This window comes from Eutrigla gurnardus (assembly GCF_963514095.1).
Source record: "Eutrigla gurnardus genome assembly, chromosome: 2".
Taxonomy (NCBI): Eukaryota; Metazoa; Chordata; class Actinopteri; order Perciformes; family Triglidae; genus Eutrigla; species Eutrigla gurnardus.
In genome coordinates, this window is record NC_139916.1 from 14,042,641 (window position 1) to 14,064,787 (window position 22,147).

Below are 22,147 nucleotides of genomic sequence, written 5' to 3' on the forward strand. Positions count from 1 at the left end.
GTGTTTTTTGCATTCGCCAAAGAAAAGCAGATAACCTCATTTCATAATTATGATTTACTATCTCACAATTACAAGAAAAGATCAGGATATCATAATTTCAATAATATTTTCTTACATTGTGAGATAGTTTATCATAAGTATAAGAAAATGTTGTTTAATGCATTGTGTATTCAGCAGTGAGTCAATGTCACAAAGATTCAAATCTTTAGTCTATAGACTTTATTTTATTTTACAGACATTTAGAGTTGGGATGATGACTATGCATATTTGTGATGAACACCATGAACACACATATACTCATAGAAACTGCTGGAGCCCCTGTGTATTTCCATATGTACTCTGTATAACGTCTGCAGTTCTAGTGATTCTAACAGACCTTCCCACAGGGATTAAGCCAGTGACCTAAGCAGCTGTAGGCTTTAGGCTGGACTAGACATTCCCGACACCTCCCAACATCATGTCCACCGCCACCTTACAGGCAGCCGCTCACTGAAGCCAAATCCGCCCTGACAGACTTCTGCAGGTCATAAGTTCACTGGCAGGATATTTGAGATGATGTGAGGTAAAATGCACGACATCAGAGATCCCAAATCAAGCTTCCATGAACACTGTTGTTTTCCGCGGTGACCGCAGCGAGGAAGCCCAACATCAGCTCGCCGCGCTCGCGCTCACTTCACCCCGATGACCGTACAACCAAAAAAGGAGATGTTGCTCCTAATGGCATGCAAGCTGTTTTCGATTCTGCCAACAGTGTTTAGACTCTTAACTTAAGTCTTAATGAGGGAAGTTTTAAAGTCACGAGCCTCCGGGGTCAGATCCCTCCACCATTATCATCGTCATTCCTCGAGGTAATCTTGGATGGCTTTGAACTGAGGCTTAGCAGTACAGTAAGCCTCAGGCCAACATGCACACAAATAATGTGGATGCCTGGATACAGATTCCATTCATCTGAATGTGGAATGACTGCATTCAGGCATTCCTGCTGATGTGAGGTGACAAACATATGCTGTTTTTCTTCTTCTATCCCCCGCTGCAACCTCGGGGTAAGAGGGAAAATCAAATAGCAGTGCAATAACTCTTCAGGAGAGAGTATCAAGAGCCGAAAACTGTACCCTGACCACTTCTAAAACTAATACACCCTCTAAGATGATAAGGACAAGTGTCACTCTAAGATAGAAATGATGTTAGAAAATATATATAATACATAAATAGCACTTTGTGCAACGTATAGCGTCTTCTAGCTCATTGTTTTGGTTTCCCTGTTTGACTGTTCACTCCCACCGCTCTCATTGTGTTGTTTTCAGCCACATCATGTATCTGTTTGCAGTGAAAAAGTGAAAATGAGGATGAGGATGCCAGATGGATGCAAGAACTGTACAGGGTTTACAGTTATTGTGCTTAAAATTTCAGACTGAACTTTTGATTTCAAGCTGTGATTTACGGTGGGCACACAGTTAATAACACTTTACTTTGTCTTTACAGAATAAAAACATTTATATCTTTTCACTGTTTCACCTCTCTAAAATGCATTGTTGTATTATTGTATTGTTACTTTTGTCACATATTTATTGTATTGTATTCTATTTGTTGCTTTCTGGAGCGAGACTATAATAAACTGCTTTATATGTTGTACGACTACGTGACAAATAAGCAGGATTTGTGATTTATTCCAAGGACCCGATCGGCACAGTTCACAATGCATGCCGAAACTTTAGAGAGACTTGTCAGGGCTGCAAAACAGATCAGGGCCTTGAGCCAAATATGTGCGTGGAGATGACGAAGCTCATCTTGGTGGTGGAGTCAGGCAGCATTGTCGAAGCGAGGCCGAAGCCGTTTCTCTGGTGATGAATAGAAGGCAATGCTGGAGATTCAACACTGTCAGGAAGAAGAGAGAGAGAGAGAAAAAGCGTCTCTGGTGAAAGGAACAGAGGTTGGGCATGAATCTGTCGTGAACTGCTGTGAATTAGGAGAGCAGGAACAGAATGTGTCTAAAGTTAGACTGTGAGGGGGAACAGGGCGGAAGAATATTCTGGTGTCTCCAAGGCAATGTTGCATTATGTTCAGACGTCAGCTGTGACATCAAAGTGTGAAAGTACTTCACCTTTTCTCACTGAATCATTATAAAATGTGCCTCCTTGCGTTGGATTTCACATCATAGGAATAATAGCTTGCATTCAGCACTGCTTTTAGACCAATTATAGTTCCTTCCTTTATTTTCAAAAGTTTTTTTTCTTCTAGTCCTCTAATTGGCTGCGAGGAAACAGGGGGCGGAGCCGCAATCCGGAACAGCTCCATTCATTAATGAAGGAGGCTAATAGGGCTGGAAGACTGGAGGACCGCAGCTCCGTGCGTCCGGGAAAAGTCGTGAGCGCGTTTTAACTCTAACACCGGTCTCCAGCCTCGTCCGTGTTCGTTCCCGCCGGTAGCACTGCCGCTGTCCGGGGATCAGCCTGTCATGTTCAGCCGCAGCTCTAAGAGGAGAGACTCCAGCAGATCGGTAGGTTGAAAAAGTTTCCCCTGTTCTGTTTTCTGCTCCGTCCTGTTGCTAAGGCGTCAAGTTACATCTGGTATCATGACGTTGCCACGGGTTACATTACCATTTTTTCTTGTTGAATATTGGAAATGTGGTGAGTTCTGTAACACATTTATTTAACCTAAATGAGAGCCAGAATGTTCTTTAATACTGTAATCAATGAAGGCTCCATAAATAGACACCTACAATAGTCAAATGATTTCATCATATGTTGTGGTTTGTAGAGATAGAGAGGGTAGGTGAAGTGACACAGTTGTTGTCTCTCCATGTGCAAACTGTTCATCTCCTGTTCCCGTCTCCACCCAGCTGATTCCTGCAGAGGAGCCGCAGAGAGGACAGCCGTGCATCGCCTGTGGAGATCAGTGTCCTGGCTTCTCCCTGCACCAATGGAGGTAACGCCATCGCTTTGCTTCGTGCATAAAAATCACACAGATGCCCACACACTCTGCTCCCTTTGCCCATGCCAGAGATGGGAGAGCACATTCAAAATCCAACCTTGTACTCAAATGTGATGCACAGCAAGGATTATTTGCAAACGTGTGACCAGCTGATGAAGCCACCAGTGGTTTGGCAAAGCTTACATTGTTAGATACATTTGTAAACAGAAATGCTGGGGTTTCTTCTTCAAGTAGGCACTCATGCATCGCCCTTTACCATTTCTGCTACGTTGAATAGAGTCAGCCATCCACATTACTGTGAAGAACCCGTTGTTCTGCCCCTATGTGCTCTAAGAGAATAGAGGGCACTCACGCCGCAGGCGAGGATTCAAGCCAGACAGCTTCCATGCTGTGAAACAAACCGTACATTGTAATAAGACGTGATCCCGCGATGAAGTACAGGTGGTTCGGGTTAGTGTGTGAAAGAGTGTGACTAATGTGTGCAACTCTCGTCTCAGGAATGCACTACAAATAGCATCGCGTACACTTGAGGAGAGCGCCGAACGCTGTTAAGTTGATCGTTGTCAGCTGATTCTTATAACCACCCATCACTCAGTAACAAAGTCACTGTGTTAGCAGCGCGGATGGACAAACCAGTGTCTCTCTGCTGAAGCACGGGATTACAAATCCTACACAAATCCTACATTGTAGGGGGAACAGGTCCAGAAGGGTCAGATCAACAAACCTGAGCAGTGTGGAGACAAGGAAATGGTGAAGTTCGGTTTTGATTTCACTTCCGTCGAGCGCAACTTGGCTGCGTGACACACCAAGATTATTCTTAATGCCGGCTTATTCTAGTCGACATGGCAGCCGTGGATTTGTCAGGCATGTTCTCTCTTAGTGGGGGAATCCACAATAGAAGGGGAGGGCCCGAACCACAAAGACCATCCTCCTTTGCTGTAAAGTAAACTATTAGAGGGGCAACAGCAGGCTCAGGAATGCAGCCTTTAATTGCCCGTCTTTGCAGTCTCACAATAAAAAGTGAACTTTTTCCCCTCCAACAAACTGGAACAAAATGTTGTCAGTTGACACAGACTTACAGAGGCCGACTCTGTGTGCCGAGGGTTTATCGCTGCATTGGATTTCCTTCCTTTTCTTTCTTCTCTCAAGCAAAAATAAATGTGTTTTCCTGCTAATCTACCAAGGTACGGTAGCAATGGTGTGTTTTTGGAATGTGGCGGACTCGAAGCGACCCCGTGGTTAGAGATGGGGAGATGAAGGGGGCAGGTGTGTCTCCTCCCATCACAAACCAGATGCTGTTTGTCTGGGATCCAGCTCTTACAAGCATGCCAGTTTTTCCTCCCACATATTATTCATGCATGTTGGTACTTTTAACATGTTTGTCCCAGAATCCACTGAAATATTGATGATCCTCTAAATATTCAAGAGGTGAACATACAGTACAGGCACTGTTTTCTCCCTTTTTTCTTCTTCTTCTCCTTCCTGTCCTCTTCCTCTCTATGAGATCTTCCCACTGGGCTGAACTCCCGGGGGGGTTTCAGCCTGGTCTTTTATCCTAAGTTGACTGAGTGTGTTGAGGCATTTCCTATTCAGAGTCGAGAGAGGAGCCGGTCTAGTGTTGGAGTATTTCAAATCACCCAGGCCTACCAAAACCTCGGCCTCAAGAATCTGCTGTAGGTGTTACTTCAGCCCGATGTAAATGTTAAACCCGGTGGCCCGTGTCTGCAAATTTAGTGGTACAAAAAAAGTTCTCTCTTATAGTGACCAAGAAGCAAGTGGCTGAAATGTATTACATCTGTTTTCTGTTGAGCTGCTGCTTCTTTACATTGACTAAAGCAACTTCACAGTTCACAGAGCTAGATCACGTTTAGACGCCTGGTAGGAAGACTTGGGACCCTGTTCTTCCCTCGGCATCCCCTTGAGATCTTTCTGGATAAGGTGGCGTAAGTTTCTGTGGAAAAGGACACCATGCTCACCCCGCTGTGTGACCAAAAAATCAACCGATGAAAGAGGAGCTTCTGTTACCTGGCTTCTTGTCTGCGGGTCGGGGATACTAGGAGATCCTCCTCGCACAAACATGCACCATCTGCATTATTAATGCCTGCCTTTGGCTTGATGGATGTTCCTTGTGCTAATGAGACTCATTACCAGGGTTATTAGCATGTAGGAGCGTGAATGTGCTACCTGATCGGCCCGATCACATGACCCTCTTCTAGGCCGGTGTGTTGTAAGAGCTGCGTCAAATGTGAGCTTAAGAGGTTCCACTTGACCCCGTTGGTGGGGTTAGGACAGTCCAGTCATGAATCAGACTACAAAGGAGGATTTATGCCATCTTGCTATTCCATCATTTCCTCCGGCCAGCAGCACAACGTAAAACTGCATTTAGAGCTGTTTAGTTCAGATTTCCAGAGCTGACTGGCGCTGAACAAAGCCTGTTTTTGTATGCAACGGGACCCTGGCTGAAACTTAAGCTGGCTAAAAGCAGCAGTGACGGGGGAGAAAAGAAGAAGAGGAGAAAAGATGGTTGCAGGGGAATAAGAGGCATTGGAGTTGAGTTTTAACCTGTCCCTGAATGGCTTGCTGACGTCTGTCCCCTCGGTAACCCGGTCCGATCTGCATAACACAGGGCGGCCCCGCTATTCACTGTGTTAACAAGGCGGCCTGGCAAATAAAACTGTCAGGGAGCCCCGGCATATGAAAGGGCCCTGGCTGTCTCGGCAGAGGAGAAGAAGACTCGGCATGAGGTTAAGGGTGAGAAAGAAAGGGAGAAGCCAGTGGTGGTCGGTGCCACACAATAGACACTTAGCAGATTTATCACTAAAGCTATGTCTGTGTATTTGCATGGAGATGGTAAAGCCCCCCCCCCCCCCCCCCCCCTCGCTGTCTCGTTCCCTCCCTGGACTGGTTTTGGAGCAGAAAACAGCAGCAACATCTGCGATGGCACTCGTGTAGGTCAGCAGGCAGATGACTTGTCAAGCTGGGCTTTTCATGGTGTAAATGGTGTGTTTTGTCTTTGTCATTTTGTTGTTGTGAAGGGGTTGTATTTTGACAGGTCTGCGGGGTCATGTGATGTGTGACGGATGTTCTGGTGTTCACAGATAATGCAAACCTGGTGAGCTATGAAGCCCTGATATAAATCATAGTTTGACCTTTTGGGCTCTCAGACAGTTTCGACCTTGTCATCCACTAATCGGAAGATGGGCTCCTACAATCAGCGTGTTGCAGACAGCGAACCACTAATCCTGAAGGCTGTGTGAGTGTGTTAATGGTACGGTTAGATCCTGACGACCACCTTGTATGACAGCATCTTTCATCAGTGAACAGATGTAGTGTAAGACGCTTGGAGTCGCTGGAAGGCTAGAAAGACAGATATTTGTATGAAAACATTCTTCTCCTTTGGCATTTCACCTTGTTTTTCCCCTCGTCTGATGCCCTTGTACAAAAAAGACAGCATTGGATTGAACTGTGGCACGTACTCTGTGCGGATTAAGCATGGAGGTCACGGAGCCGAAGACGGTCCACGCATGGAGCCCGCCGAGGTCCCGAGGGGCCTGTCGGTCAGCTGCTGAATTCCAATGAAATACCTGCATCAAAATTCAAGAGCCCGGCTGACGTGACACAAAAGCACACACCGAGGTCAAAGCCGGAGAAAGGCACCTCGGCTGAATTCCAGCTGCATTCCTCGGCTCTCCTCTCCCCGTCGTTAACATCGACCGGGGTTTTTTTTAATAATGAGGTGAAGGAACGTGTTGCAAGCAAGCACGTCATCCTGCCACATTGTCTGAATGTTTCACCAGCCTTCGGAAAGAACGGTTCCTTTTTTCTATAATGTCATCAGGCATTCTGAATGTGTTCTCAAGCATCGATAACAACGCGGTTTATTGCTTTTTCTGGCAGATCGGTCGCGCCTTTCTTCCGTTTGATTTGGTGCGATAGAGCGGGCCGTTGTGTCGGCCGCTTTATTGGCCGGCTGTGTATATTTCTGTCTGGAGAGAGGAAATGATCTGGTTTTAGATGCAGCTTGTAATGAGGCACACATGACACCTCTGGAGCTGGAGAGATGGAGGGTGTGTGTGTGTGTGTGTGTTTGAGGCTTTCAAAGCCGAGAAAGGATGGTGGGCTGTAAGGTATAACGGCATGTCATCTCATCCACCAGGTGGGTCTGGGTGTGTAACGGGAGACCCCATGAGGTGTTGGGTTGCCCTTTTTGGCCTTGTAGTAATTGCTTTTGTAACTTTCTGTAGCTCCTGTTTTGTTTGGGATGACATGTTTGACTGAAAGAATGTTTTTTTATTTGACATTTTAATCTGCATGTGAAATTAAACGTAACATTAAAGGCAGTCTATAGTGCTCTTTCTTCAGGTTTTTCTTGTTCGTCTGTAAAATAAGCTGCCAAAGCGAGGTCTGCTTTCTCACCTCAGTACCGATATTCAAGCTGAGCTATTAAAAGGTCAGTGTGTCGGGTCAGTTCTATCATCATCTCGCTGTTTGAGCCTGTGGCAGCGGTGTTGTCCCTCCAAAATCATATATTCTATATCTATATCCTATTATGTTCAAAGATTGGCTCGCTTGTAGATGTCAGATTTATAAATTGTTGAAAAGAGAGACTTGATGTTTAAAGTGAAGCACCATGAAGGGAGGAGCCATTTGAAATCACCGACATTTACAATCCTCTATTCAAACCGCCTTTCTCCTCCTGATTGACACCGCAGTGATCTACATATTTGTAAAAACATCAAATGAATCCTGGTATGTCGGATTGATTGACGACGCTCTTAACTGTTTCAAAGAAGCTCTTTTGTTCAGTTTTTAGCTGTTTTTTTCCCTCACTGGTGGTGAAGTGCACTAAGCTGACCAGCAGGAGGCAAACATGTCAAACTCAGACACCCTGAACTCCTTTAGCCTCTTTGTTTTCCACAAAGTCACTGTGTTGTTGTCAAAGATGAAAACGTATTTATTGGTGTTAATGCTGAGCCTCCGAAGCAGCCAGAAGACAAGAATACAGCATCCACATGACGATCCGCAATCATAAACAACTTACCTTAATCTGCACAAAGTGCATCGCTGCTCTTCAACACTATTGAATAATTAACTGTGTTATCCGACGCCAACATATTCTCTTTCATATAGTCTTATTAAAGGTGTGTTGTGTGGGACAGCTGTGTAAGTCGGGGTAATGTTTTTGGCAGCGTCTGCAATAAAGCCAGCAGCTTTACTCTGATCCACAGCTCCAGTGTTCTCCCTGCTTCTCTTATCAAGGTCATCTCTAGCAGGTGCTCATGCATTCGGATTAAGAGTGATAGGCATCAGAAAAGTCCTTTTTAGTCCCTCACAAACAGTGGGATGTGTGTGGCTGTGTGTATTTGAAATATCATATGCTATACATATATATGCAGATAAGATTGACTATTTAAACTCTTTCTTTCACAGACTGTGTATGAAATCTGTGTGTTACGTCTCACTTATTTAAAGCCATTCAATGCAAACTCCAATACCAAACGTATTAGAGGAGAAATGATCGATTCATCGCATCGCAATGCTTTGTTGGATGATTCTGCTATCAATCTTTCATCATTTTATATAAGTAATGTTGCACATCAACTGTATCATACAAATAGGAATTAGTTTGAAAGATTTGAAGGGAGAATTCTCATTATATTTAATTCCAAAATAGAGAATGCATTGAAAATCATTTAATAACCGAATCGTGACCCTGTGAATCGTAATCGAAACGATTCCCACCACTAATAAGTATGCAGGTCGATGTCAGCGTTTAGTGACGTTCTCTTTCATCCATGAGGGAGGAGTGAGCTACTTCCTGGTGAAGTGCGTTCTGAGCTGAAATGAGTGGATGAAGGGATGAAGCAGAGACATGAATGTAAATCCCACAGGAGGAAGGTAAAGGATGAAAAGTTGTGCTCCTTGACAAGTGCCTGACAGAGGAACAGATAACAACACGGCTGGAGCCCCTGTGCTGCTCGTAGCTTTAGCTTTCATTCTTCTCACATAAGCAAAGCTCTGTAATTCTCTCCGACCTGTGTGCTAGCCATGCTAATTCACTCCGATTTTTGCCCTGGTGCTGATCCACGCCTTAATGAAGGCTTATCGTGCTAAGCTGCCTTTGAACTGTCACCGGAAATAAAGGGAGGCAGGCTCACTGCTGTCATACGCACAGCAAGTTACTGTGATCAGGCCTATAATTCCAAGCCGCCCACCGCAGCACAGAGTTCATTCATGTCATCCCCATCCTTTCTCCTGCTCCTTCCTTCCTGCACTTTTGGCTCAGGGTTCAGCTTTTGACTTCAGCTAACTGATATTATTGCTCTCTAAAGCCGCTCTTTGTGTTTCTCCATCTCCATTAACTGCATAGTTCAGGCATTCATTTAAAGTATTTTATTTAAAACATTTTCACACTTTTTTCCTGTCTCTGTCACCCACACACAGTGACTAAGAAAGGTATGAAACACATAATACAGCTGCGGTCCCTATATCAGTTTATGTTTGAACACACACACACACACACACACACACACACACACACACACACACACACACACACACACACACACACACACACACACACACACACTTTGCATTCACACCCTGATGTGTAAGCTCCCTCCATGGTCTTCTCTTGGACTCGTTAAAGCCCCTCTCCCATCAAACCATGCTTGTCTCTTGGTAGTAATGCTCATTAAAGCAGAGTCTAAAAGAAGGGAAACATTTTTTTTTTTTTAAAGTAAGAGAGCCACATGTCACATGCTGAATTTGCTTAGTTTGTCACCATGATAATGCTTTCCAACTCAGCAATGTAATTAGCCTAACGGGTTTGGATTTGGTCAAAAACCCAAGGATTGGCTAAATAAAAAAAAAATCGACCTGGAGGGTCAGGGTACCAAAACTTAGATTTGAAATCTTCCTCTTTGGAACATGAAACTCTTTACCATAGACGCTTTGTTCTATGGACCTTTAATATATTTAGTAAATTGGGTCATAAGGATTCATCCTCCGGGAACCATGAATGTGTTGAGTCGTTGATAAATGAAACATGTCAAATGTAAAATATAGAAAGTTTCCTTTCTTGCTCCAGTGCCACTTTGCTCCCCAACCCTTCCTCCCTGCATCCATCCATCCATGCACCTCCTCACCCATCCGGTTTAAAGGCTGCCAGCCCAGTGCAGCGAGGTTTAAGCAGTGCACCACTTCAAAGACCTCTTTGATTCTCTCCTCCTCGCTCCTTGTTTTATCCTCCCTGTTCTCTCTGTCCCGCCACCTGTTCCCATCCGGGGGGGTTAATGTGTGTGTGTGCATGGAAGTGTAAATCCTTGATCAGAGCCGCTCCGGCACACAGTCCGAGATGGATTTCTTGCGTTTGGAAGACTTACTCGGTGGTGGTGATTTTGGAGAGTTTCTTGTTTCCTGTTTAATATTGTAGCAGCCAATAGAGGTCAGCCTTGTACAACATCAAAGCAGTGTGTAGTTCCCGTTGTCATGCCTGCATCCGTGCGTGAACTGTGTGATCGTCAAAATGACCAAGAACGAATGCTACGAGCTGCTGAGTTATCATTACATTGTGTATTAAGTTAACCTCCTCAGTGCTGATAGTTTCTCTTTGACTTCCCCATTAGTTTAACGACTTGTCCTATTTTCATTACAGACCTAAACTCCCAGTGGAACCCCAAGCCTCATTTGTCCAAACTGCAAAAGAGGACCTTGATGACTGCAGTGTTAAATGATTTGATTGGTTTATTGATTCTGATTATTGGTGTGCTTAAGTGGCAGAGAAATGACTCAGTCTCATATTGAAGAAAAGGTCCCAGACAGCACTGAGGAGAAATCCAGGCTTATTGTAAAGTTTATGTTCAATCTTATTTCCATTTTCTTAAATCAAAATTTCATGTCTTTTTTTACCCAAACTATCGTCACATCTTTGAGCCTATTTTATTCCTCTTATTCACCATCTCTTCCTTCCTCCCTCGTCCGTCTCTCCATCTCTGTTATTTGTCGTCATCTGAGGAGTGGGTGAGGTGTCGTCTTGCTCGCAGCTCTATATGAGTCAAAGCTGCATCTAATAGGCTGGATGAGCTGTGATGCTGTTCCTGTTCAGCTGGTTCACCAACACTTTGTGTGCTTGTTGTTCGGTGTGTGTGTGTGTGTGTGTCAGTATTAATAGCTCTTAAGTGAAGGCTGTAGTCCATGGATGAGAGAGTAGGCTGGCTCTCAACGCCGTGCTTTACAGGTATCTATCAACTGATCTGGGTGCAGAGAGAGCGAAGGCGGGCAGGAAGCCGGAGATGAAAAAAAGGCTTTCTGAAGTATGTCCAGCTTCCTCTGATAGAGGCCTGAAGTAGCACGCTGCTTCACTGAGAAATGAGGTCAGCACACACACAAACCAGGGGGGGAACAGGGAGACTTCTGGAACGATTGAGGTGATTGGTGATGTCAAAGAGCTCATCAGGAATCAATAACACAAAAGTTCAATATAGATAAACAGGCTCCAGTTCTACTCATATATGGGTTACAACAGATACTGGATTTGAGGACAATACCAACACCAATAAAAGTTTAAAATATCTGATTGTGATATATTGACATTGACAGAAAAACCTGACTGTAGGGCCTCCATCTATCCAGGGAGATATCTCCACATTTGGAATTCATGGTCCCCAGAGGATGAATCCTACTGACTTTGGCGATCCCTTACTTTTTGGTAACCCTTCATTTGCAATCATCTTGCAAGATCTGTCATCAGGCAGCAAGTCTGGCACCACTGTGCCTCAGAAACGCCTCACCGAGCTGCTAGCGTGGCAGGGCACTTTACAGCTGGAAAAAACACTCGTAAGTTTTGTGTCTGTTGGACAAATTATGTTCCTAACTACCTCAAACTTTTCTTTGGCATTACTGTAAAGCAGTTTTTCCCCCCTTAATGGCTGACCTGCGCTAAACTACATGCATCGCCCAATATGTCAGCTTGGACAATTTATCAGTTTCTGCAGTTTCACTTTTAAAAGTGTATTCAGTAATACACAGTTGAGATTGGAGAGATAGACCGACGCCATAACGTGGCAAAGGTTGACTTCAAACACACAAAGCTCTTTTTCATGCTGCAGCCCGTCCAGACAGGAGGATGTGAAGCACCATGACATGTCTTTTTAAGCCCTGTGTTTTGCACGGAGACAGCGTAGGCACAGACATTGAGTCATTTTGGATTAAGATGGATGGAAATGGGAGCCAGTAATGCAGATCGCTGACAAAATTACCTCAGTAATTAGACTGAAGCCATCATCGCCCTTTATTACGCACAATCATTCCTCTGTTGCTTCAGCTTAAAACCACTTAGAGCTCTGCTATTCTCTTTCTTCTCTATCTTTCTCTATCACTCATCTGACGAAGTTTATTCCTGCAAGTTGACCGGTTGCCAAGGCGATGAGTGTGCTGTAAATCCGCTGCTGCCTTGACAACAGGCCAGACGAGTTCAGTACGACAATAGGAAGAGAACAAATAAGGATAGCCGTAGTGAACATGAGAGAACGCAGAAACAAAGCGGCTGCCGTTGCTCACAGACATCAGGCTTCAAGTGTTTTTCTCTCTCCTTGTGGTCAGTAATGCAGAGTTGCTAAGGATTGTGTAAGCAGGCCTGATACCCAAACAGAATTAAAATTGTTGTTGAGGTTGTTATTTGGCTCCTCTTCAATGAAAAGCGTTAGTGTTTCATGATCTGAAAGTTGTTTCAAACGCTTTTTGACCCACACTAAGAATACAGTTCTGTGGGAAAACGTTCTGTTTTTTTTTTCTGAAAGTGTCAAATGTAATTACGTTGAGTATCAAAGAACCCTGCGTTCAGTTGCTCCGGCCCACATAAATCGCTGCATTGAACTTGAATCGCACACCATAGCCTTTTACACAGCCATCCTTTAAAGTTCTTTAAAGTTGTCACTTCCCCAGAGTGCTCATTTGTTTCCGTTAACATTGTTGATTTATTTTTGGCCTCGCTGTAGTCGGCAGGAAAGCCTAGCGCTTCGCTAGACGTCACATAGTTTGCATTTCTGCCAGCGACATCTGATTGACTGCAAAACACAAAACAGACACACACATCGAAATAATCCAAACCAGACATTTAGTGGAGTACGATGCTGTGATATATAATTGAAGAAATGTCCCCGATTCATTCTCCGCTGAGTGGTGGCGGCCCCAAGAGTGCTGGAGCTGTGGAGGTATGCCTTCCATTTGTGAAGCCGGGACATCCAGTGAAACCAGAGAGCAGAGTAACTCATCAGCAAGGTAGCCTTTCATTGTAAACCCCCTCTGTGATTTATTTCTCCACCCGATACTGTTGTAGTTAAAGCGAGCAGACAGACTGTAACAATTCTTGAATTTGATGTTGAAAGAGCTCAAATTAGTTTTGACTACGAGTTAAGATACCCGAACTTAGGAAACATCTACGGCCGGTGGGTTAGGGTTGGAAAAACCCAAATATATAATAATATAATCAAAGCGGGAGGATGCAGTTTCATCTTTGACCAGTTTATAGGCCTGCGTATAAACCTGTGTTATCCCGTCCATGGCAGTGAATGTGACTTTGTTTAAGTGACAGCGGGAAGTCCAGAGGCGGAGAGCAGAACGAGCTGTGGAATCAAAAGGCCGTTGTATGCATGTCAGAGGTCAGCTTTTAACCAGTAAATCCCTCTTTCTCCCATCTAATCCTCTGCCATGGGGTTTTCCCACCACAGAGCTCATCACGGACCAAACCAGACCACAGGCAGACAGACAGGCGTGATGGCTCCCTATAGCCTCAGACAAGATATACAAGTAGTCATATTTCCAACAAAGATCATCTGGCCTGCAGGTACGGCAGAACTTAGGCTCCGACAAGCAAGCGTTGCATCGACATGTGATCATGCCATATTATATTTGATTATGTGCCATCTATTGCAGTTTATGCAAGCAACACGACGTCAGCATTAATTAGCACACAGTTTTACATTCAAATAATACATTTTTAATCATCAGATGATATTTTGTATATTTCATTTTCTGCACCAAATAAAATGTATTTTTATTCAGCTTGCTGGTACAAGTTGCCCATTTCTCAGTTTTGTGGAAAAGTGAGCCATTTGCCGTCAATCAACATCATGCATTTTGGCTTTTGCAGCGTACATATTCACATTGTTAGACCCTTGTAACTGTAAAAACATTCAGTCCCAATTCCAAATGTGAGATGAAGGGACTTTCTGGCAGCTTGCAACACGAGTGCAAAGTCACCATCAGTGTCGTTTACGGCCAAATAAAATAACAAAAAAAAGAAGAATGAAAGCAATTCAACTCATTTAAAAGCAGCTGAACAGAATCTGGTTCCACTTGTTAATGAACCGCGTCGAATCCAAGACAAAGTAGAAACATTTTTTTAGGTGCGATGACGAGGTCGTTGTTGTCAGAAGAACAGAATGTTCTCCAGCTCTTCTCAATCCGCCAAGAATGCAGCATATATGCTTAAACATGCACACGAATAAACATTTACACATTTTATGTTAAAACCTGGATTATGTTACACAAAGCTGGATTTGTGTCTTCTGAAGTCTCCATGTCTGCTGTGTTCCTTGTACTTGATGGGAACACATTCACGGAGGTGTAGTGTTGTCTGGAGGCCCATCGACACATTCGTACCTCAGGAGCTTCTTATACATTTCTCTACTGATGGCAGATCAGTCCACATTGCTCTAGTGAAGACTCAGCACTTTAGGCCAATAAAGCTGAGTGGACGTGCTGAGTCAGGGAGGCTTCCAGAGGCTCTGCACTGTGTATCTCTGCATTCTTTCACCGTGAGCTTAGTTTTGCCTAATTCAACCCCCTCTGTTAATAATGTGGCCCGGGGAGTACACAGTCCTCATCACACACACACTCCCATCATTTCCCCCACAGACCGAATCACTCATTTGGTGTGGAGATCAAAGACTCCAATATGTATGTTTATAAGTGTCTCGGGGTGTAATTTGTTTCTCGTTTGATTCTGACGCACCATTCCCCCATCTGCCCTTTCATTCATCTAAGTGTCTATTTATTTATCTCTTTTAAACCAGACCTCTTCTTCCTCATTACAGCCGCTTTAATGTCCTCGCCTTCGCCGAAAAAAAAACTTAATTCACTTATAATGATCGCCGTGCGAGCGCGCACTCGGGGTGAAATGTAAATTGTTTGCCTGCAGCTCTGGTGATGAAACGGGGGGAAGACGGATCGGAGAACCCCTCCGTGTGTGGAAAGTCCTGTCTGCTGTCATGAGGGAACACAGATCACACTGCTTGAGTTTTTTTTTGTTTTTTTTATATGGCACATTTGATCTCCCATCTGGTGAGACTGCTGTTTGTTTGTCTTCTAATGTGCTTCAATGCCTTTAATAAGCCGATGTATAATCTGTCACGGCTGTGCGTACCGATGCCCCAGTTCTCTCCCGATCTGGTTTCCAGCCTCTTGTCTCCGATTGACACATGAAATAAATGTCTTGTAATGACAATGGGCTCGGAGAAGGATTGTTGACATAACGTGTGTGTGTGTGTGTGTGTGTGTGTGCAGTGGGGATGTGGAGACAAATAAATGCTTTGCCTCACTCTCCAGCTTTCTAGATATCGGCGTCCTCACACAGGTGGTACACGGAGTGTGTGTGGAGGCCATGTGGGAGGTGACGGGTGTGGGCTGTGACAGCAGGTGCTAAATGCTGGAGCCTCTTTGTGTAACTGAGGGATGTCCTGAGGCAGGTGTAGCCCACGCCAGGCCTGCGCACCTCTTTTACCCGGCACGCTCGCCGGCTCCTGCTGAATAATGGCCCCCCGAGAGTTTAAAATCAAATATTTAACAGCTTGACACCCGAGCCAGAAAGCGTGCCGTAGTTTTTTTTTCTTTTTTTCCCCTCATTGTCAAACGGTGTCCAGCCCAAATATCTGATCTTGTGTTCCGATCTGACTACAATGCATGATGGGATGGATGGCGGTGGGACTCCGAGCATGTGTGTGGGGTTTAAATGGCCTTTTGTGTGTCCTGACATGACACACTGACCTGGTTGTTGTCTAAATCGTGACCTTTTTTATAATGAAAGAATCGTCTCCATCACTCAAGGCTCTTCCCCTTCCTTGTGTGTGTGTGTGTGTGTGTGTGTGTGTGTGTGTGTGTGTGTGTGTGTGTGTGTGTGTGTGTGTGTGTGTGTGTGTGTGTGTGTGTGTGTGTGTGTGTGTGTGTGTGTGTGTGGCCTGCACATTCATTCAGAGGACTGACACACACACTCCCGCATGTCAAGTTGATGAAATTTCAATTCAACTTCCTCCCTATAGGTAAGCCGCTCACGTCCCCGTGTGTGTGCCGGCCTGTTGAAGGTACGTTAGCTGGGCGGCTCGCTGAGTCCCAACTCCACCTCTGGCCTGTTTGAATTGCAGATGCTCTAACTCAGACAAGCTGTGCTCCAAGTCCCTGAATAATGAATCCCAAGCACAAGGAGAATGGTTGATATGTCTGTGTGTGTGTGTGTGTGTGTGTGTGTGTGTGTGTGTGTGTGTGTGTGTGTGTGTGTGTGTGTGTGTGTGTGTGTGTGTGTGTGTGTGTGTGTGTGTGTGTGTGTGTGTGTGTGTGTGTGTGTGTGTGTGTGTGTGTGTGTGTGTGTGTGTATCTGTTGTTGGTGGATTTCTGCTCACTTCCCTGTGTGTGCCAGCTTTGATTAGTATGCTGTTCTGTGTTTGTTATGTTGTTGCTCCGGCCGAAGAAGCCGACTCGCTGCAGATGTTTCTGTCCAAACTGTGAGTGTGAAAGTCAATTTATATGAAGGATTAGAGTGGATCAGCAGAGATGTGATACATATTATGATGCCATGCATCATTCATTCTGCACAAAGACTAATACCACCAATGAATGTATGAGTAGTTATGTCTATAGATTATTCCTCTGTGCTCCCCGGTCAGATATTTAGCCTGCTAGGTGATGATAAACATGTAAAATGACAGAGAAAGCCCAGATTTTCAGAAATCACAACCACATTTTGGCAAATTCCACAATAATTTGCTATTTACAGCTAATTTCATTATTAATTTTTTTGTTATTATGATCAAATTAAGTCAAATGTCAAGTTCCATATATGGTGTGTGTTTCCACTTTGCTGAAATCATAGGGCCCGAATGAAGCTCCAGCCAGCAGGCAGTTAGCTTAACTTATACAGGGCAGGAACGTGAGAATGTAATCAAAGATGAACCACATTGTTGCTTTTGGGGGGTTCATGGGATTTATTGACAACAAGAAGAAAAAATCCACGTGTATTTATATTTGATGTTATTCTCTAAGTCGACTGAGCAGCCCATTGTTCTCTCAGGTTAGCTTATGAGCTGGTGGTGCATATTATTAGCACAGAGACTTTATTCAGCCCAGACTGATTAACGATGTGGGGCAACAGAAGGGAGAGTGAATGGGTCCGCTTCCCAAACATGCATTGATAGAGCTACACTGGACACACACACACACACACACACACACACACACACACTCACACACTCTCCCACAAGTCATTTGCTTCACTGGCTGATGCAATTGGATTTTGGTTACTCGACACCTGTGTGCTCCAGCAGGTTGTAATGGGGAGAGAGTGATAAAAAATGAAGTGTGTGTGTGTGTGTGTGTGTGTGTGTGTGTGTGTGTGTGTGTGTGTGTGTGTGTGTGTGTGTGTGTGTGTGTGTGTGTGTGTGTGTGTGTGTGTGTGTGTGTGTGTTCTGCCAGCAGCATGTGAGACCTAGAGACAGGGTAACCGTCTTAGCCACAGACATGGCCGTACATATAGAGATCTAATCCTGAGGAGTCTGCCTGCACTGGGAATTCACCCCGGAGGGAACAGAATCATCATGTTGGTCGACGCGGAGCTTCGCGAGTCTCTGAGGAAGTGGCTGTGATGATAACTGGCTGACAGCTGCGAAGCATCCACAGAGCACTCGCATGGATCTGGCAGGGCTCCCAGAGCGTGAGCGTGCTTGGCGTGAAGAGTTTACAGTCATGGTTGCACAACGGCGGAGAAGCATCAATGCCTACGCACGCTCACGTCGAGCATGGCTTGTGTTGTAAGGAGATTCTGATCCCGCTGTAGCTTGGACGTTTCACAACTGGCAAAATTGTGTTTTTTTTTATTTGAACAATGCCGCTGCCACACTGGCTGGATTTCAGATTTATAGTTGCACAACACTTTGTGTGGCGAGTTATGAAAACATCTGTCAGGCCGGCTCCCTTTCCCAGAAGGCTTTGTAACTAAGTTCAACGGATTTAACTGATTATCCTTTGTCACCAAGTTTATCGGTGCGTGACCAGCAGTCACAGAGGAACGCCGTTAATGTCCATCAGTCATCCGTCATCATTCAGTCCGGTATCTACAGTGTGCAGTCAATAGGTCACATGTTATTGTTCTGTAACTGTCAACTCGTCTGCTTGACTTGCAGTTTTACTTAAGAGCTAAGTTACCTTCTCCCTCTTACATGTGGTCATATTTTAGATCTCACAATAAAAAGCAACAATTTAAGCAACATGTTGCTGAAAAAAATATGAACAAATATTCTAATTGTGACCCCTCAGACTGATCTTCTGACCCTTTGACCCACTGAGTTAGGGAATTAAACCATATGACATCATACATGGATGTTTTAGATGGAACTAAACATTCTTAGAAAGTAGAATTAAAAGTCATGTTTACTTCCATAACAGAGTGTGTGTGTGTGTGTGTGTGTGTGTGTGTGTGTGTGTGTGTGTGTGTGTGTGTGTGTGTGTGTGTGTGTGTGTGTGTGTGTGTGTGTGTGTGTGTGTGTGTGTGTGTGTGTGTGTGTGTGTGTGTGTGTGTGTTTAACTAGAAGTTGACTGAGTGGTACTAATCCTCTGGCTGCCATCTGTTGTTTGACCTCCTCCTTATCGACACACAGACAACCTCCACAGGTTGTGTGTGTGTGTGTGTGTGTGTGTGTGTGTGTGTGTTTGTGAGTGCAGACCATGTCAGTCAGCCATCATGGACCAGACGAGACGGGGGGGGGGTTCATTAGCGAAGGCCCAGCATAGGCCTTGTTGAGGGTTAATAGGGTCGTGCTCCTGCCAAACGTGCACATGTGGGACTTATTTGAGTCCAGAGGTTAGCCTGGCAGAGGGGGCGGCTTGTTTTGGGGTTCACTTGCTTGCTAAGTGGGCATCCGTCATGATCATATTTCAGAATGCTTTCATTCACTGATTCGGGGCCAGTATCTAAGTTAATGCTATTCAGGAAGCTGATTGAAATTCAGCCCATGCATCTGAAGAAACCAGTATGAAGGAATAATGAACAATTGGCATTGAGAGATTAAATACTCCTCAGGACTTTGAATCCGACCAGCTGTTGCAGCGCTTTGCGATACACGAGGGAAGTTTCGATCTTCTCCTCTAACTCTCAGCAGGAAAGGGAATTTGAGTTTTATCCTAAAAATTGGAACTGTTCCTTTTTAAAGGAAAAAATTGATTCATTGATTGGATTGATTTCAATGGATATCCACCCAGTTTAACACCTATAAGGTAGACTGTGGAGTGAAACTGTACTTTGATTTCTAAATTAAAGTGACACAAATGTGTACACGGTACCAGAATTAATCTGGATATTGCAAAGATGTCACATGACTTATTTCCATTGTGGTTCTGTAGTCAGGCTCATGGCAGGCTGAAGAATGGGATGGCATGTGCTATTATATCCCACTTTTACACCTAAAACCATTAGGTATTTATGTATTCATATTGTATTAATATTAAACATTCATAATAATAATAATGTGATAAATAAATCACCAATTTGGAAACCAGATCAAAGCTTAGGATGGTCCTGGAATCATTGTATCACTATAGTAACTTAAATTAAATTTGTCATCCTTCATGTGTGTATACAGATATACCTATACTTTATATATCTTCATATAATATAACATGATCACACCTTAAAATTTCTCATCATTCTCGTCATTTTTTCTTGATATAGATTGAACAAGAAAGACACTGGTTTATTGGCTTGTATGTATAGTTTATTTAGAAAGAAAGACACTTTAAACCGTTTTCAATGCGATCTAGACTTGAAGCAGTTATTCCAGATCTGTGATGAATCACAGGGAGTGGGCAAGCGAACCATCAGAGTCCGGAGCTGCTTCTCGTCTCACCGTGTCCTCATCAGCCCCTTCACTAACACTAACGCTACAAAGAGTCTGAAGGTGCTCAGCTTTTATGAAGGCTGAGGTAAACACTCGTCATCCTGACGAAAACTGTGATTCTTCAGCTCAAGTCCATGTATTTTTACGCCCACTCTGCTGGTGTTGTTCTCTCTTTTTCCACTCTTGCGTCATGGCAGCTTGTTCTTCAACTCTTCTCTGTGATATTTCTGACAGTCTTTGTGCCGTGACTCATCCCATTTCACTGAAGTTCTCGCCTGAAATAGGTTTGAATTGCGACAGCATCAATTTATTCCTTTTTTTTTTTTTCGGAGGCCGGATTTCAGCTCCTTAATGGAAAAAAGGTTGTTGCTGTGTGGAGGCAGGGATAATACGAGGTCCTGTCCTGAGCCGCTGTGTGGGATGTGTACAGTTCTGCTGTTGACAGCTTCTCTTCTAGCTCTTGTCTTTATGTCCTTTTAAAAGAAATCTTTTAATAAACTTTGCCGAATACGGTGACACCGCCAGAATAAAACTCTAAAAGAGAGAGCTTAACATCACTTTTTCAGGCTTTTGAGTATATTTCACTTAACAAGTGTCAAAGGCAGAGGCGAAAAAGTAAAGATGTCTTCCTTTTCCATTTTTGGGAACACTCCACAGAACATCCGGCCCTGACACAATAGCACTGCAGTCCTGGCAGGTATGGACGGCTCCTCTCGGCGGTGTTTAAATCCCACAGCGGGACAAGCGTCCAAGGCCGGTCCCTTCTCAACACACCAGACTTGTCAGTGATTTGTGTAGTGTCAAATTTGTTCTCCATATGGCGCATACACACACGCATGCATGTTGTCTAATTCTCCATACACACTGACTCACGCGTACACACAGCTGACCCCCCCTCCCCCAACTTTCATCCCATGTCTCTACTTCCGAGCTGAGAATATAAACTGGGCCGCCTGCGCCCTACATCTGTCTGTCAAAGTGGTGTTTGCAGAGAAAGGTGCAGGTTGGCTGTCCCCATCATCCAGCATTCATCCACTCGATTGCATTTAACGAGTCGCATGGGATTCATCTGTCTCCAGGTTAAACAGGAAGGCTGGTATTAGAGGCGAGGTGGGAAACGACGAGTGTGCCTGCTCTGTGCCAAAAACCCTGCGTGTTGGCTTTATTAGAGCGTCACCTCTGATTAAACCACCACAGAGGAAGGCTGGTTTGTCTGGTGAGAGCAGCTCAAATGGGTGGGGGCTTTGATGTGGAGGAAATGGGGAAACAGCAGCGAGGAGAGGCCACATCATCAGTGGATGAGTTTGAGGAGATGCAGAGGCAGAGCATTTCTTCCCCCCAGAAGGACGGAGAAGGAGGGAGAGGGAATGAGATGGTGAATGAAAAGTGTGGCCTGTTGCACCATCACCAGAAGGAATGATTATCTTCCCACAACACTTTGAAGTCCCTCTTTCTCTGTCCTCATCCTCTTTTTCCCTCTTGGTCTCACTTTCATATTGATTTACATGTTCCTACCTTTTGTAGTGCAAAAGGCAACCTCACTTTAATTTGAGCTAATGAGTTTTTTGGGATGAGGCAACGTTTTTCAGGTGAAAATTTGCAATGCAAGTAGTGTGGATAGAATCATTTGGAAAAATAGGGCAGCGGGACGAATTTAGAGGATTATTTTTGGTTTGAAGAAGCTCTTTCTTCTCCAATAACAAGACATAGAAAGATACGAAATGTAAGACTGTAAGGCAGAAATTATACCAATTAAAAGTTCTTGTAGTTTGGCCTAACAATGACTGAATTATCAAAGGAGTTTCACGTAGGGCTATCACGTTTTTCTTTTTTTATTTTGAGAAGAAAGAAAGTAAAATGTAATTTCATTAAAAAAAAACAAGTTGATACATAATTAATTTAAATATTGACTTTTGTGAAGATATATTTAACACATATACAGTGGACATATAGAGTGTGCTGATTTGTGACTTTTTTTAAATACCTCTGATTTATCGCTCTAGCGTCTCAGCTAAGTCTGAGTCTGAGCGGTTTTGATCTCTAGTAGATAAAAC

At 44.2% G+C, this 22,147-nt stretch overlaps 1 protein-coding gene across 1 annotated transcript in view; it reads left to right on the forward strand.

The window, feature by feature from the left end:
- Nucleotides 1-2,440: 2,440 nt before the first annotated feature.
- prickle2b (prickle homolog 2b) overlaps nt 2,441-22,147 on the forward strand; it is a 75,974-nt gene continuing 56,267 nt past the window's right edge. The window contains exons 1-2 of the mRNA XM_084039333.1: nt 2,441-2,497; nt 2,840-2,925. Coding sequence (XP_083895459.1) covers nt 2,456-2,497; nt 2,840-2,925 — 128 coding nt within the window. The 5' untranslated portion in view covers nt 2,441-2,455. The remainder of the gene's footprint in view (nt 2,498-2,839; nt 2,926-22,147) is intronic.